The 17,648-nt window shown below is 42.0% G+C and overlaps 1 protein-coding gene across 4 annotated transcripts in view; it reads left to right on the forward strand.

Moving 5' to 3' along the window:
• The window catches only part of SOBP (sine oculis binding protein homolog), a 232,214-nt gene that overhangs the window by 66,530 nt on the left and 148,036 nt on the right, over positions 1-17,648 (forward strand). For all 4 annotated transcript variants that reach the window (XM_053291230.1, XM_053291069.1, XM_053290968.1 and 1 more), the window contains one exon: positions 1,034-1,185. In XM_053291230.1, the coding sequence (XP_053147205.1) occupies positions 1,034-1,185 (152 nt within the window). The remainder of the gene's footprint in view (positions 1-1,033; positions 1,186-17,648) is intronic.

Here is a 17,648-nt window from a genome sequence, read left to right on the forward strand (position 1 = left end):
TTGCTTGTTTATTTCTCAGTGGTTCTTAAGTGTGTGTGTGTGTGTATCTCACCCTGCAAACCAAAAGGTGGTATAGAAATATAAAGATAGATAGACAGATAGATAATTTCTGCTTATGTGCTTTTCAATAACTGGAAAATACTTGATTTGGTAACCAGATAAGCAAGGCCATCCCTACCATTAAGCGAGGTGTGATGATTTACCTGAGGTAGCAGAATTTTGTGTATACCTGTAGGGCAACAAATGGTCAATTATTTAGTTGCTGGATCAGAAATTCTGATTGATTACTAAATAATTCAGATAGTCTGAGACCCATTCAAGTGAGTGGGATTGGTCAGATGGGAGTTCTTGAATTTTGAGGAATACTTTTTAAAATATACATTTTATTGATCAGTTTTAAGATAATAACTTGCCAGAATAAGTGTTTCTACATCTTTTGTTCCCCTAAATCTCCTAAGTTCAACAACATTAATAATTAGGGCTGTTGAAAAAGCTAAGTTAAAAACCTCTTATTTTTCAAGCATATGAATATTAGCACAATTTGTGACTTTCTTCCCCTCTGCCACCAGATTAATTTTTGTTCCTTTATATGGCCCAACCTATGATTGTTTTGTGTTATAACTTGAGTTGTCTAGACTACAACTTATGTTTTGTAAAAACATCCTGATTGTCATTAATGCAGAGTGGACTTTTTTGAGTGGAAAGTACTAGAATATTACAATACTCCTTGGTGTTAGTTCCTGATTCAGTACAATAAAGTTAATGCTTTCTTTAAAATGATACAAGCCCGAAGAACTTGCAGTATGTTGGATAATTTACAAAACCGATAATCATTTCCAGACAGTTGAAGAGTGAAGTGCCTGTCACCAGCTGCTTTAGAAACAGACAAACACAAGCCTGGAAACAACTGTTGCTGTAGAGAAGTAGATATGAAGAAGAAAGATGGCTGAAATAGATGTTTGAGATGTAGTATATGGATGTTTGACAGGATGCTCCTTCTGGTATAAATATTGTTCCTGTCTTTTTGTTGCAGAAGATGATGTGTCAAATGTACAAATAATGTGTGCCTGGTGCCAGAAAGTGGGAATCAAGCGCTATTCACTAAGTATGGGGAGCGAAGTGAAATGTTTCTGCAGTGAGAAATGCTTTGCAGCTTGCCGAAGAGCATACTTCAAGAGAAACAAGGTAAGATAATAGGACTGCAGTATACTTGGGACTCAATGCTAAGTGGGGGCTAACCAATGTTTCAAGTGGCATTTCATGTGAAACATCCTTTCTTATTTTTGCCTTCTACCCTCCTTCCTTCCATACATATTTTCTGCTGAAGTATCAAGGATCCTATTTCATCAGGGGGTTTTTTTTGTGTGTGTTTTTACCAGCTGGGTGCTTGTGTTCTGCAAATAAAGGTGTATTGATAAGATAAGTTATTAATACTATGCTATAAAATAAGAGCCACCAGTAGTCTAACTGCACCTAGAGTTGAGTAAAAAGGTGATTAAAGGGGTACATGATTTATAAGATTATGCATGGAGAAAGTGGACAGGGAAAGGTTTTTCTCCTTTTCTCACAAAACTAGAACCAGGGTTCATCCAACAGAAATGACTGGCAGCAGATCAGAAGAAAAGAAAAAAAAGCTTCTTCACACAATACATTAAGGCTGTTCTCATGAGCAGCCTAACCCAGGCTAGGGCAGCCCAGCCTGGGTTAGGCTGCTCGTGTGGAACACTGGGATCACTCCTGATCCCTGTGCTCCCATCCAGCCTAACCCTGCTTTTTGCCTCGGCTCTTAGCCAAGGTTAAGGGTGTGAGTGTGCCTTAACCTTGGCACCGGGATCGTGTGTTTGCTTGGGCAGCTGAAGCAGACACAGAGAAGGGTGCTTAGAGCGCCTGTCTGATGGGGGAACCCCCCAAGGCACCACACTTGTCACATGGTGCCATGTGAGATAGCCGGAGGCCGGGAAAATGAGTCCATCTCTGTTAATCTGCATGGCTCCGTGCAGTGCAGATTGTGTGGGCACGCAGCGGCGTGCTGAAAATATCATCGGCGATCATCTGGGGGGAAGGTAAACTGGATTATGCCTCCCCCCTGCCCTCCCCACTCTTCACACATGCCCGTGTGAATAGCCTTTTAATCTATGGAATTTGCTGCTGTCTACGGAATGTGGTAATGGCCACTAGCTTAGATGGCTTTAAAAGGGGATTATACAAGTTTATAGAGGACAAGTGTATCAATGGCTACTTGTCTTGATGGCTACTTCCAGGCTGAGTGGCAGTATGCCTTTGAAGATCACCTGTAGGGGAGCAATGGCAGGAGAGGGGGCATGCCTTCATCTCCTGCTTGTAGGTATCCCAGAGGCATCTGTTTAGCCACTGTGGGAAACAAGATATTGAATTAGATAGACCTTGGCCTGATTCAGCAGGATTCGTTTTCTTATATATAGTTATCTAGGATTATTGCAGGAATACGAGGAGTCTTAAAATTAATACAGAAAAGCAGCAGAAATACAAATGTCACTTAGGGGGCTTGTTACCTACCTAGATAACATCAGCAGAATGCTTGTTATCTGCTACAGCTGACAACAGGATTGGAATGGTGACTAAAGTCTGATTCAAAGCCCTTTGTAGGTGATTTTAATCATTTACATTGCTTTTCAACTTTCCAAAAAAGTTAGTTTCTCTGTTTTAGTTCTCCTTCCCACCCATTTGCCCACCCCCAATGAACATATACATATTATTAAACATTTCAGTTTAGTGGCTGAGTGGTGTTATAATTACCTAAAATATCATCACTAGTTTAGGGGCTGTTCTGAACTATGCAAAATTTAATTTTGTATTGAAATGAAGTGCAGTTGATTTGTGCAGAAAAGTGACTGAAGATTGCTTTAGTTTATACAAAGCCAGAAGCAAGGGAGCTGCTGTTGAAGTAAAGTGTTATACATCTGCAGCTCCTCCAAACCTTCAGTTTGATTTAATGGTTGGGCATACATAGTGGATACTAAGGCACCACTCATTGATTTGCACACCTTTATTGTTGGTACACTTTATTATTATTATTATTATTATTATTATTATTATTATTATTATTATTATTATTATTATTTCTATAACAGAATTTCCTAGAAAGAAAAATCTTTTCAGCTTATGGCACTCTTATAAATGGAATGTTGTTTGTTTGTTTGAATGCTTACCATATTTATGGTAATAAGGTCATTTGGAACATTTATAGATACATGGTTGTTGGAAGAGCAAACCTTTAATAAACCATGGCTGACATCCAGACTAATGCCATGCTAGCGCAATGTACAAAGTTGCACACATGCAAGAAGATCACATAGCCGCATGGATGCTCAGAGTTGCACAGTCCCTTGTGCTCTTGGTTTGCTTGCACATGCATTGCATTTGTGCAACAAGGATGATGAGGCAGAAAGTAGGCATCTACTGTGCAACCTTAACTACAAGCTAGCATACAGCAGCTTGATCTTCTTTGCATCATTCCCCGCACCATATATGGACTGTGGAAGAGGTTTGAGCATGAGGAACAATGCAGATGGTGCACCCTGTTGTGGCAACACAACATGTGTCTTGAACGCAAGTTCCCAAATTAGCAGAACTAGCAAGCGCAACATCCTTGAGCAAGCACATGATGTCTGTGCAAGTGCAGCATTAGTCTGGATTGTTAGCCAGTATGTTTAAAATAATAAAGTAGTTTTTAAAAAAACCCTCTAGGTGCTATACAAAAGTTAAAACATAAGATAAGCCCTGCCACAAGCTTATAATCTACTTGGACAAGAAAAGACAGAAAATGGAATTAGGGCATTAGGGGAGAAGGAATTAGGCAGCAAAGGCTAGAATAAATAAAGAAAACTTCAGACACTGCTGAAAAAGACAGAGCAATGGGCAAGTCCTTGCTCTGCCTGCTCGCATTCCTGTGTGCTTATGTTGATGGGGGTCAGGGAAAGCAGGTTCTCTTTAATCCAGTGGAACTCTGTTGCCTGTGTCATTGCTCCTGTGCTTTCCTGGATTGAACCCAGAGAATTTTGTGGCAATAAATTCCAGAAATTAATTATTTAATGCTACTATTATTGATTATTTAATTTTATTATTATTATTATTATTATTAATAATAATAATAATTTGCTGGGGAACTACATTTCTTAGATTATAAGTGATGGCAACTAAGTACCTATCTTATCATTTTCATAATTTCCTGATTTGTCTAACTTAATTCTATTGTGTCATTTTTAAAATAACAAACATTAAAAATCACATATATTTTCAGTCTTTTCTTGCACACAAATAGCAGATATATTAGTTGCAATCCAATTAAGAGTTGAGCAAGCTTAGACCTACATAATGGCTTTATCTTAATACATCTTAAATGTCTTTGAATTCTAACAATATTGATTAGAGTTATCCACTGCCATAAAATTATTTTTTCAGTGCATGAAAGCAGAATGTGTTGGTTGTTTCTGTTAACTGAATTTGAAGCATCATCTAAGAGTGTATTCCTAGGGAAATGTAGTGCAGGATGATTACATAATTTTGAACAGTAGGCCCAATTTTTCCAAAATAACCCAGTCACTACAGGTTAAGCCACCTGCAGTCATTTGGTTAGAGATCTGAGATCTATTATATTTGTGTCACTTTAAGCATATGCAAATATGCCCCCATCTTTGAGCACTTAGAGATAGTGTGATCAGGACTTAACATAGTGAGTCCAGGATAAGATGATTTATAATCACAGGCAAGTTTGTATGGTACACGATACATTACACATACAATTGTATTAAAATCTCAATAGTAACTCTTTTAGGGAAAAGCAGCTTTGAGAGGGTGTGATTTGGAGTGGGGAAATGGCAGTAAATGGGGAAGGGGATGCTTGGCCCTTTTTAGCCACTGCTTTTATACTGCAACTCAATTCCTTTTCCTCCCCCGGAGTTCCAGACGTCCATTTACCCTCCCCATAGGAGGAAAAACATCTTCAGAAGATCTTATAGAAAAAAATATGGTGCAGGAAGAGTTAAGCACCCTTTCCCTGCTTTTCTGCCCCAAACCTCAGAATTTTAATCCATGTGTGTGGTTCATACAGGCATGGTAGTTCTTGTATAGTTAAAGTGAAGAGTGAAAACTGCATTCTGCTGTCATAACCCTTGAACATTCCATTGGTCCTAAAATTCAAACCATCTTCCCAGCCTGCCAGAAATTGGGCACAGAGTAACTAGCTAAGAAACTACACCAACTTTCCAAATTTGATCAGATCTGTTGAGAAATTATCAATATACAGCAGTTTGAAAACGGACCCCTAGGAAATCATAGGGAAGTGACCTGTTTTTGGCTGAGGGTAACATACATACCATTTTTCTTGCCTATATAAATGTATCCAAAGATTCAAATCAGTAGACAAGTACCTGCTTTTGTAGTATTGGGGGTGGAAATCCATTCAGTATTTCTCCTTTTCTTAGAATTTAAAGTGCCCCTATAATAACAGGCTAATAATCTCAGAGAGATTAAAGTAAATCAACATGCAGAAGTTGATGTTTGAATGCTGTAGTTTTCCATCTTAAAAAAATATTATCTAGCAGAGGTAGCCTGAACTGAATATTCTGTTCATCACAAAATCCAAACCATTCATCCAAACTGCCTGACATCTGGCATGTGCGACTACCTCCCCAAATTTAGTGCAGATATGTTCAGAAATCACTGAGATACAGGAATTTGAAAACTTACAGCAAAGAATTTTTTTAAAACAGCTTTTAAAATTAAAAGTGGGTAGTATCCAACTAGTACTTGCATGAGCAGAGCTCTTCTGCTTGTGCAAGAGGGCAGGGCAATTTACTCTCAGAGGCATTTTTGGAGGGCATAAAGGGCTGCAAAGAAAAGGGGGGATCAGTGAAAATCATGTCTCTCCTCCTTGCACAAGTGGAAGAGTTCTGCTTATGCAAGTATTAGTCTGGTTGCTACCCAGTATTTGTGTAATGACTATACATTGAGGCTGTTCTCATGTGGACCTAAGCATGGATAGGGAAGCTCAGCCTGGGTTAGGCTGCATGTGAGAATTGCTGGGATTGGGCCCAATCACGGCAGGGCAGTGCCACCTAGCACAGCTTTTAAACCCGGCTTTTAGGCAGGTTTAAAGGCTCGAGTGAGCCCTTAATCCTGGCTCTGGGATTGTATGTTCACTGTGGCTGCATTCAGCCCCAGTTGATACAGAGAGAGGAGCCTATCGCCCACCTTCTGGGAGAATCCCCCCAATACACTGTGCATGTTGCATGGTGTATTGTGGGATATCTGGAGGCTGGGATGTGTTGTCCTGGCCTCTGGAGCTCTGCACTGAGTCTGTGCTCCCACCAACATTTCATTGATCGTCTGGTGTAAAGATGAGTGGGATCAGCCTTCCCCACTGACCGCATGCCCTCCCCCCTCGGGCCGGTCATGTGAATGGCCCCATTGTGTTTCTGCTTATATTGTTCCAGCATGAATGAAAGTTCCTATACCAGCACTATTCCCAGAGAATATTTTCACAGAAGTCCCACCACAAAGAGTTCACAACAGAACATAAGTACTTATGGATAATGATTTCAATAGAGATTTGAACCTAGGTTTCCGAGGACCAAGCTGAGCTTGCTCGCCTTCGGCGTTAGCATTTCTGCTTGAGCATATGTTGAACTGAAAGCCTGCCAGTTTAACACGAGCAAACCGCAGAAGTATCTTTTTGACTTCCAGAAATATGTCCCCGAGGGTCATGCAGCCCTCGGGGACATATTTTTGGAAACCAATGAGCATTTTTGGAGGGAGGAGAGAGGTACAAAACCCGCTTCTTCTCCCCTCCATGCATGCTTGGCTGTTTGACAGGCCTTTGACTGAGCTCTGCAGCAGGCTCTCTGTTAGAGTGGAGCTCCTGCTCTGCCTTCCTAACACTGTGGAACATATGGGCCAGTATCTACAGTCTGTCTTGTGCCTAAATCATCTTTAAACTTAATCTTCCATGGCTGCTGTGATCCCTAAATTGAATCATTTTGCTCCCTAAATTTCAGTCTCACCCCAAACCAGGTAGAAATGATTGTACAATTTTGACATGACATAGTAAACCCAAGGGAAGCAAAAGAAGGTGATTTATTATAGCAGAAGAGCCTCACAGCAGAGGATACTGAGCATATACCTGTGCCTGCACTGAGCTTCTCAGGGACAAAGGCTAAAGATCTGAGTCAGATACAGGTGATGAGAGATGATGTTCTAAACTGTCTGAAAAAATTAAAAATTAACAAATCGCAAGGGCCAGACAGCATCCACCCAAAAGTCCTTAAAGAAATCAAATATGAAATTGCTAACTTCCTTGCAAAAAATCTAACTTATCCCTACAATCAGGCTCTGTACCGGAGGATTGGAAAGTAGCCAATGTTACTCTGATTTTCAAAAAATGATCCAGGGGGGATCTGGGAAATTACAGGCCAGGTAACTTAACATCTGTTCCAGGCAAATTAATAGAAAACATTCTCAAGGATAAAATTGTTAAGCATATAGAAGAACAGGCCCTGCTGAAGGAGAACCAGCATGGCTTCTGCAAAGATAAATCTTGCCTCACTAACCTTTTGGAGTTCTTTGAGAATGTCAGTAGTGTGTGGATAAAGGTGATCCAGTTGACATAGTATACCTGGACTTCCAAAAAGCTTTCGACAAAGTTCCTCATCAAAGACTCTTGAAAAAAACTCAGTAGTTATGGATATGGGGACAAGTACATGTGTAGATGTAGAGCCCCTGGTGGTGCAGTGGTAAAACTGCCGCCCTGTAACCAGAAGGTTACAAGTTTGATCCTGACCAGGGGCTCAAGGTTGACTCAGCCTTCCATCCTTCCGAGGTCGGTAAAATGAGTACCCAGAATGTTGGGGGCAATATGCTAAATCATTGTAAAACCGCTTAGAGAGCTCCGGCTATAGAGCGGTATATAAATGTAAGTGCTATTGCTATTGCTATTGCTAGATTGCTAACCAGTTGAAAGACAGGAAACAGAGGGTAGGTATAAATGGAGAGTTTTTGCAATGGAGGGAAGTAAGAAGTGGGGTCCCCCAGGGATCTGTACCAGGACCAGTGCTTTTTAATTTATTCATAAATGATCTAGAAGCAGGGGTAAGCAGCGAGGTGGCCGAATTTGCAAATGATACCAAACTCTTTCGGGTAGTGAAATCCATAACAGATTGTGAATTGCTCCAGAAGGATCTCTCCAAACTGGGTGAGTGGGCGACAAAGTGGCAAATGCGGTTCAATGTTGGCAAGTGTAAAGTGATGCACATTGGAACGGAAAACCCCAACTTCAAGTATATGCTGATGGGATCTGAGCTGTCGGTGACTGACCAGGAGAGGGATCTTGTGGTCGTGGTGGACAGCTCGTTGAACGCAACTCAATGTGCGGCAGCTGTAAAAACTGCCAATTCCATGCTAGGGATAATTAGGAAGGGAATTGAAAATAAAACTGCTAATATTATAATGCCCTTATACAAAACTATGGTACGGCCACACCTGGAGTACTGTGTACAATTCTGATCACCACATCTAAAAAAGGACATTGTAGAACTGGAAAAGGTGCAGAAGAGGGCAACCAAGATGATCAAGGGCCTAGAGCATCTTTCTTATGAGGCTAGGCTACAACACCTGGGGCTATTTAGTTTAGAAAAAAGATGACTGCGGGGAGACATGATAGAGGTCTATAAAATCATGCATGGTTTGGAGAAAGTGGATAGAGAGAAATTCTTCTCCCTCTCCCATAACACTAGAACCAGGGGTCATCCCATGAAATTGATTGCCGGGAAATCTAGGACCAACAAATGGAAGTACTTTTTCACACAATGCATAATCAACTTGTGGAATTCTCTGCTACAAGATGTGGTGACAGCCAACAACCTGGATGGCTTTAAGAGGGGTTTGGATAACTTCGTGGAGGAGAGGTCTATTGATGGCTACTAGTCGGAGGGCTGTAGGCCACCTCCAGCCTTGGGGATGGAGTGCCTCTGGGTACCAGTTGTGGGGGAGTAACAGCAGGAGAGAGGGCATGCCCTCAACTCCTGCCTGTGGCTTCCAGCAGCATCTGGTGAGCCACTGTGCGAAACAGGATGCTGGACTAGATGGGCCTTGGGCCTGATCCAGCAGGGCTGTTCTTATGTTCTTATGTACTGTTCTGGTCAACTTATCTTAGAAGACAATGTAGAACTAGAAAAGTTGCAGAAGAGGGCAACCAAGATGTCAGGGGCCTAGACCAGGGATTCTTAACGTTGGGTCTCCAGCTGTTATTGGACTTCAACTCCCATAATCGCCAGCCCTAGTGGCCTTTAGTAGGGGATTATGGGAGCTGAAGTCCAATAACATCTGGGGACCCAACATTGAGAATCCCTGGCCTAGACCACCTTCCTTATGAGGCAAGGCTACAACACCTGGGGCTTTTCAGATTATTAGAATGAAATAAAATGATAGAGGTCTATAAAATCATGCATGGGATGGAGAAAGTTGATAGAGATCATTTTTCCTCCCTCTCATATGACACTAGAACCAGGGACCAAAAAATTTAGGACCAACAAGGAAGTACTTTTTCACACAACACATAATCAACTTGTGGAATTATCTGCCACAAGATGTGGTGACAGCCAACAGCATGGATGGCTTTAAGAGGGGTCTGGATAAATTCATGGAAGACAAGTCTATCAACAGCTATTAGTTTGGTGGCTATAGGCCACCTCCAACTCCAGCGGCATGATGCCTCTAAATACCAGTTGCAGGGGAGTAACAGTAGGAGAGTGTGCATGTCCTCAACTCTTGCCTGTGAGCTTCCCAGAGGCAACTGGTGGGCCACTGTGTGAAAGAGGATGCTGGACCAGATAGGCCTTGAGCCTGATCCAGCAGGGCTGTTCTTATATATATGGACAAGTTTATATATAATGCCAGGACAAATTACATTTTACAACGAATGAGTGTATTCACAATCAATGGCCATCACTTCTTGGGAAAAGCAGCTTTGGGAACAGAGAAATGGTGGTACATATGGAAAAGAGGGTGCTTAACCCTTCCTCCACCCACTGTGGAAAACGGTACTAGCCTGTGATGGCTTTAGTTTGCCTAATGTCAAAGTGGGTATGTTGAATCAGCAGTTAAGACCTAGTGAAGCCCAACTGGTTACTTCAGGACTATTAGGGAACATGTCATTTCAGGATTTCTACACAGATCAACTAGGTTTTCTATCAGGTAAGAAAATGTCATTTCTTCATCAGTTACATTTGTGCCAGCCTGGCTTCATGGGTATAGCTGGGATCAGAAGGGTCTTTAGAATTTTCAATCTATGCGTGTGTATAGGCATAGGGTGTAATAGTCAGTTTTCCTTCTGCTCTTGAGTGTAGGTACATGTAACAGGGTTTAGCTGCCTGTTTTAGTTCTTATTGTGCACTTTGTTGTCTGGCTACTACTAGGATAGGACTTTGAAAAATACAGTGTGAGATCAAAGTTGCAAAGGCTGCAAGCGTTTCAGGTGACCTTTAAACTGTTACTACCAGATTGGTTGTGTACCTGTCTTCTCCATTAGTCTAATGTTTATTTATGTATTTGAGAGTATGCCACTCTACACCTTCTCATTTTTCAAACAGAGGAGTAATATGGTCACGTTTCACCTGCCTTGTGAGTGTTTTAAACAGCACATCTCTGGAACAATATAGTGTTATGTTACAATAAATATGTACAGCTGCTGCATTTCTGCTAACTGATAGGTCTTTGTGGTCATTTCATTTATGGCTTGGATTTCCTAATGGATTGTAGAAGGCAGACTTTCCTTCCGTACCCTGACTAAGAAGTGCAGCAATAAGCACTTAGCCAAGTCTGAAAAAAAGGAGGAATATTCATTAATTCTTAAAAAATAAAAAGACATAAATTATAGACCTGTTACTACCAAGTACTATGTAACCAACCAGGACTTAATCCGTATTTACATTTATAAAAATAAATAAAAATGTTACTTACAAATATTAATTTGAGTCAGCTTATTTATAGCAGCCACCTGGAAATTGTTCTCCAAATCACAAACCCACATGCTGAAAATTTATTGTTATTGCACATCTGTGAACATTGGTATGCAGCATACAAAGAATAGGAAACAACACGGCTAAAGAAGTGATTCTTAACCTGAGGTCCATGGACTCCCTGTGGGTCCATGAGATAGGTCCAAGTGGTCTGTGGAAAATTAAATATATATAATTAAAGGCCCCCCAAACACTGACTAATAGGGATGTGCATGAAAGGTGCGGGCAGCTGTGGGTGGGGCGAGGGTCGCTTCCTTTAAAAGCAGGACCTTCTCTACTCTTCTGCCACCCCACCACTTTTGTGGGTGCAGCACTCACTGTTCACAAGTTCAACTCCTGCTGGGAGCAGCGCTGCAAGCACACACGGCCTTTGGAACAGCGAGTGCCATGCCCAGAAAAGGGGTGGGGTGGCAGAGGAGTGGGTAAGGTCCTGTTTATCTGCTTTTTAAAGGAACCAATCTCTGCCCCGCTTAAACGGTTTGAATGCCGGCCCCCGAACCAGTTCGGGGCTTCCCTAAGGAAGCGCTGAACCGATTCGGGCACATCCCTATTGGCTGGCACCCAGACTAAGTTACTTATGAGTAGTCCCATTGAAATTAATGGAAGAAGTTATTCATGACTAATGTCTTCCATCATTTTCAGTGGGACTACTCATGAGCAATTTAGTCTGGATGCCAGCTGTCATTTATAATCAAATACAGTATGTCCTTTATTTTTCTTGAATTTTAGTTATAAGATTATAATTTATAAAATTACAAATAGGGTGGGTGACCATGGGAAGTATTTGGGGGTCAATTGGGAGTTGTAGTTCAACTACAGCTGCAGTGCCAAGGTTGCCTACCCTAAGTCTAAGGGGGCCATAGATACAAAAGGGCTGAGAACCCCTGAGCTAAAGCTAAGTACTCTTAAAACCCATTGATTTCTGTGGGAGTTAAGCACATGTCTAGAAATCAATGAGACTTACAAGTGCTTTACTTTGGCTGGTTAATGTTTGCAGGTGTAGTGGTTAGAGTGCTGAACTTGGAGGGGGGAGACCCAAGTTCAAATCCCCATTCAGCCATTATACTTGCTGGGTGACTCTGGGCCAGTCACTTCTCTCTCAGCCTAACCTACTTCACAGGGTTGTTGTGAGGAGAACCTTAAGTATATAGTACACCTCTCTGGCTTCCTTGGAGGAAGAGCAGGATATTAAATTGTGTGTGTTTTAAATCCTAAACACAATTACTAGAGAGTAAGTCCCATTGAACACAGTGGGGCTTACTTCTGAGTAAGCATATGTAGGATTGCACTGACAACCTCTGTATATCAGTGACAGATTCTCGCTAACTATGATAATAGTTTGGATACAAGTTTGACTATAAAGCTACTGAAGAACCAACATTAATACCTAGAAAGTGAATTGGATAGATAAATGTTTGATCTGGTGTTCTGCAAAAGATGAAGAAAATGGTAATCTGTGGATGCCAGTAAACATATCCCCAGTGCCATAAACAGATCCCCAGTGAGGGCAAACTCTTGAAAACTCAAATCCTCTGCCAAGATGGGAGAGGATTTGGAGTTTTGAATGGTCTGCCCCTGGAAAGTGTTGCATCCATTCAGATTCCAAACTGCTTTTAGGAGTTTCTGGCAAGCTCTCCTTTTGAGGTCCTAGTCACTTTTTATTTTACTGAATAGTTCAAGGTGGTAAATGTGATTCCTCCTAGGCACCTTCTCCCATTGAACAGATCTAGAGCTGCTGGAAATGGTTGGAGCCATGACCAGATGGTGGGAAACCTGGGACAAGTCCAACTAAACAGTAGCTTAGAGCCCCTTCGAGAGCCTATTTGATCCCGTTAGCCTGCATTTCTACTAGGATTGCAGAAGAGTAGACCCAGCATTGCTCCTTGACTCCCATGTGGTGGTAGAGGCCTGTAGTGCCTTTTGTCAGCTTCAGTTTATATGCCTGCTACCCATGCTATTGCATGATAGAGCCCAGTGTTCTCTCCAAGTTCTTTCATCTGTGTGCAGAATGAGTTTTGCTCTGGACAGCAGTATCAAGGCAATGTGCGCGTACCTGCATTCAAATGGGGCCTTCTTGATTCAATCTGAGCGGGGTCTAAAATTAACTGAGCAGACATCAAAAACTCGTAAACGCCCACATGTGCACATGGCTGAGAAGGAACACTGATAGAGACCTGACTTCTGCCTCTGATGCTATGATGACTTCCAGCCTGGATTGCTGCAATATGCTCTACACAAAACTGCCTTTGAAAGTGGTTTGGAAACTCCAGCTAGTGCAAAATGCTGCTTTTTTACTATAGACGGGCTTGAGTTGGCATGCTCACATACTGCACATCCTATTTTGAAACGTCTGCACTGGCTGATGATTCATTTATTGGCGCCATGCCAAGTTCTGTTTTGATCTTTAAGGCCCTCAATGGCCTAGGTCCTGTTTATTTCAGGGAACATCTCCATCTATAAGAGTCTTCCTGGTAGCTCATGTGCCATCTCAGTGTGGAGACTCGATTGGCCAGCATGAAGATTGGTCTTTTCTCTTGTGGCCGCAGTGATTCAGAATGCCATTTCCCAAGAGGTTTGCATGGGTATTTTTCAGATTGGAGGCTTTACTGCAGGAGGAGGTATAAGTTAGAACAAGAGTATTTAAAGCATGTAAACTGGAGTCAGAACAGGCCATACACATTGCTGCCTTTCATTATCTATCTATCTATCTATCTATCTATCTATCTATCTATCTATCACTAATTACTTTTCTGGTAATTTTGTGCAACAGCAACTGAATGCTAGATCAGTGGGAAGCCCCAGCTAATGTAATGGAGCACTAACTCCAAATCATGTTTTGCCGTCCCACAGGGGCGGGGGGTGGGAAGCTTTCAACTGGAATGGAAGCACTTTCCATTCCTAATGTCACATGGAGAATTAAAATAATAATAATTTTCTGATAGTGTCCGTGTGCAGTAACACAAGTACACCACTACACCAGAGCAATGGGAAGTTCTGAAATATCATTCCAGTGATACCTCACTGAACATCTTACCCAGTGGGATAGTAGGGTACTATGCACGTCCCCTCCCCAGACACCATGGAACCGTTATTACCGTATTTTACGGACTATAAGACGCATTTTTTCACTCGAAAAATAGCCACCAAAATTCAGGTGCGTCTTTTACTCGCAAGCCTGCCCGAGGGGGGGGGGGGAGTATCCCCCAGCAAACAATGCTAAACGATGCTATTAACTCTGTGCAGCCTGGGGACTGCTGCTCCAGCTCACCCTCCGCCGCTAGGCCTGTGGACTCCCCGATCGTGCAATTACATCACCACCAGCAACACCATTGTTTTCAGCTTTCTGTTTTACTTTCTGCAAGCATATTCAGCTGAAGAAAGTGTAAAGAATTAAGAAAGCCGAAGTGGTAGCCGCTCCCTCCTCTGGTATGTGCATACTGATGAGAACCGGAGCGCTGGAAAACGAAAGAGGGTGGTGTTTTTTTTTTTAAAATAGAGTCAGAAGCAGGTTGAAGAGAAAACAAGGAGTGGAGTACCAACAATTGAAAGAGGACTTATCTGAGGCGAGGAGAACAAACTGAAGCAAGGCTGAAAGTCCTTTCCTGGAGCTAGCAGGAGTGAAGAAAGTGAAAAGAATTAAGAAAGCAGAGCTCCCTCATCTGGTATGTGCATACTGGTGAGGAGCGGAGAGCTGGGAAACGAAAGAGGTGTTGTTGTTTTTTAATAGAGTCAGAAGCAGGTTGAAGAGAAAACAAGGAGTGGAGTAGCAGCAATTGAAAGAGGACTTATCTGAGGCAAGAAGAAAGGCTGAGAGTCCTTTCCTGGCGCTACCGGTAGCAGGACTTTTCGGTACAGTTGATAACAGTTTAATATGTTAAAACCCTGAAAAACTGGATTAAAATTAAGGTGCGTCCTATAGTCTGTAGCGTCTTATAGTCCGTAAAATACGGTACTTCTTTCTCTTTATGAAAGGAAATGTAGCTGAGTTACTCTGATGTACTGGTGTTTTTGCACAAGAACACCTTGTATTTTGCCTGGAAATTTATCGGCAGCCAGTGTAGCTCTTTCAATACGGGAGTAACATGAGTCAAAGACCGTAAATAAATAAATTCAAATTCAAATTCATGAGTCTCTCCGAGATGACCCAGAGACCAACCTGTCTGCTGCATTCTGGACCAACTGTAGTTTCCGTACAAGGGCAGCCCCGCATAGAGCACATTGCAGTAATCCAGTCTGGAGGTTACCAGCAGATGTACCACTGTTCTGAGGTCATTTATCTCAAGAAATGGACGCAGCTTGTGTATCAGCCAAAGCTGATAGAAAGCACTTCTGGGACACCAGGGAGAAGCAGAAGCACCCCCAGACTGCACACCTGTTACTTCCAGACTTGCAGCCATACCTTCAACTCCAGACAAATGATACCTTCATTACCAGACAGGTAGCCATACCGTCATCTCACACATAATCTCATGGGTCTCTCCACTCCACAAAAATGCCAGAGTATCCTACACTACTCTTTTCAACACTCTTCCAAAGTACAACTTTTTAAAGACGCTTATTTTACGCTTTAAAGACCAATTGTAATGAAAACAGCAGAATAATGCCTCTGGCTGTATGAACAACACATTACTGTTATTGTATTGAAGGCTCTGTAAATCTCCTCCTTGTCTGAACTCCCCTCAACCCTAATCATGGTGAAGCAGGAATAAATCGCTGTCGGGGAAATGCCATGGTCTTCCTCCTTCTGCCTTTTCTAAGGCATATCAAGAACTTTCTTTTCCAAGAAGCCTTTGAGTGCTTGAATAATTAATTTTACTGCTGCTTGTTTTCTGTACTGGTAATTTGTATTTGGCGCAGACGGGAAATGCTTGATTAACAAACAGAAGGTTGCCGGTTCGAATCCCTGCTAGTACTATATTGGGCAGCAGTGATAAAGGAAGATGCTGAAAGGCATCATCTCATACTGCACGGGAGGAGGCAATGGTATACCCCTCCTGTATTCTACGAAAGAAAACCACAGGGCTCTGTGGGTGACAGGAGTTGAAATCGACTTGACAGCACACTTTACCTTTACTTTACTTTGTATTTGTTTTAATTGGCCTGATGTATTTTCAACTCTTTATCTTTGTATACTGCTTTGGAGGTTTTTGGTTTTTGGTTTAAATGAAAAGAAATACAGAAAATTTCAAAATTATAAACAAATACCTGGAAGCTATAGAACTCAGAATAACAGAACCATAGACTTCTATAGTGGCATTCACAATTATGTGGTGAACTGTTTGGAAGGAACCTTGGCGGTCCTGCAGCCCACCCTCTGCTCAGGGCAGGAATCTTCGACAGTATCCCTGGTAGATGTCAGTCCAGCTCTGTTTGAAAAACTTCAGAGAAGGATTGCGCAGCACTGCATGAGGCAGGCTGTTCCACTTACAGTTAGGAGATTCCTCCTAATGGCCAGCTTGAATCTGCTTCCTTGTAATTTCAACCTGTTGGTTCCAGTCCTGCTCACAGGAGTAAATGAGAAAAAATCCATTCCTTCCATGTAGCAGCCCTTTACTATATTTGAAGATGTCTTCTCTGGGCTTCTCTTCTCCAGTGATGTTAACTGTTCTGCATAGGACGATTTTCTAGATTCCTCGCCATCTCTGTTGCCCTCCTCCTGAACCTATTCCAGTTTATCAATGTCCATCTTAAAATGTGATGCCTAGAACTGGACACAGTATTCCAAATGATGTCTGACTAGCGCAGAATAAAGTACAACTTGGATTTAACAAGTTCTGTAGAAAAGTAATGACTGTAAAGCTGTCAGATAGTATATTATACTTGACCTTGTAGCTGCTTTGCACTATCTTATCATGGGTAAAAAGATGACAAATTATCTTGTTTACAGCCTAATCAAACCTTACTTTTACAAGCGACTAAAACAGCATAAATCAAAAACAAAACATAAATTGCTGTTTGTCAGACGAGGAAACATAAATGATTATCTTTTCCAGCCATCCTGATCTACATTGTTATATTTTAAAAAGTGACAGATTAAAAAAAAAAAAGACAGAATAATAATGAGGTGCAGGGTCTGTGTCATATATCAACAAAGAGCTTATAACCCAAACTTGGTTCTGAGGACTTTAGTGCAAGGGGTAGAGATCGTATGGTATGTGAACTAGGAGAGGAGAGCTGGTCTTGTGGTAGCAAGCATGACTTGTCCCCATAGCTAAGCAGGGTCTGCCCTGGTTGCATATGAATGGGAGACTTGATGTGTGAGCACTGCAAGATATTCCCCTCAGGGGATGAAGCCGCTCTGGGAAGAGCAGAAGGTTTCAAGTGCCCTCCCTGGCTTCTCCAAGATAGGGCTGAGAGACATTCCTGCCTGCAACCTTGGAGAAGCCGCTGCCAGTCTGTGAAGACAATACTGAGCTAGATGGACCAATGGTCTGACTCAGTATATGGCAGTTTCCTATGTTCCTATGTTCCTAACAAAGTAATTCTGGTTTAACTCCAGTTCTCCTATTCGCTTCTGAAGATGGGAGCTGTTGGGAAAATAAGTAGAGTGTTGCACGGGAGGAGGCAATGGTAGACCCCCTCCTCTATTCTACCAAA

The sequence above is a fragment of the Hemicordylus capensis genome, chromosome 1 (assembly GCF_027244095.1).
Source record: "Hemicordylus capensis ecotype Gifberg chromosome 1, rHemCap1.1.pri, whole genome shotgun sequence".
Taxonomy (NCBI): domain Eukaryota; kingdom Metazoa; phylum Chordata; class Lepidosauria; order Squamata; family Cordylidae; genus Hemicordylus; species Hemicordylus capensis.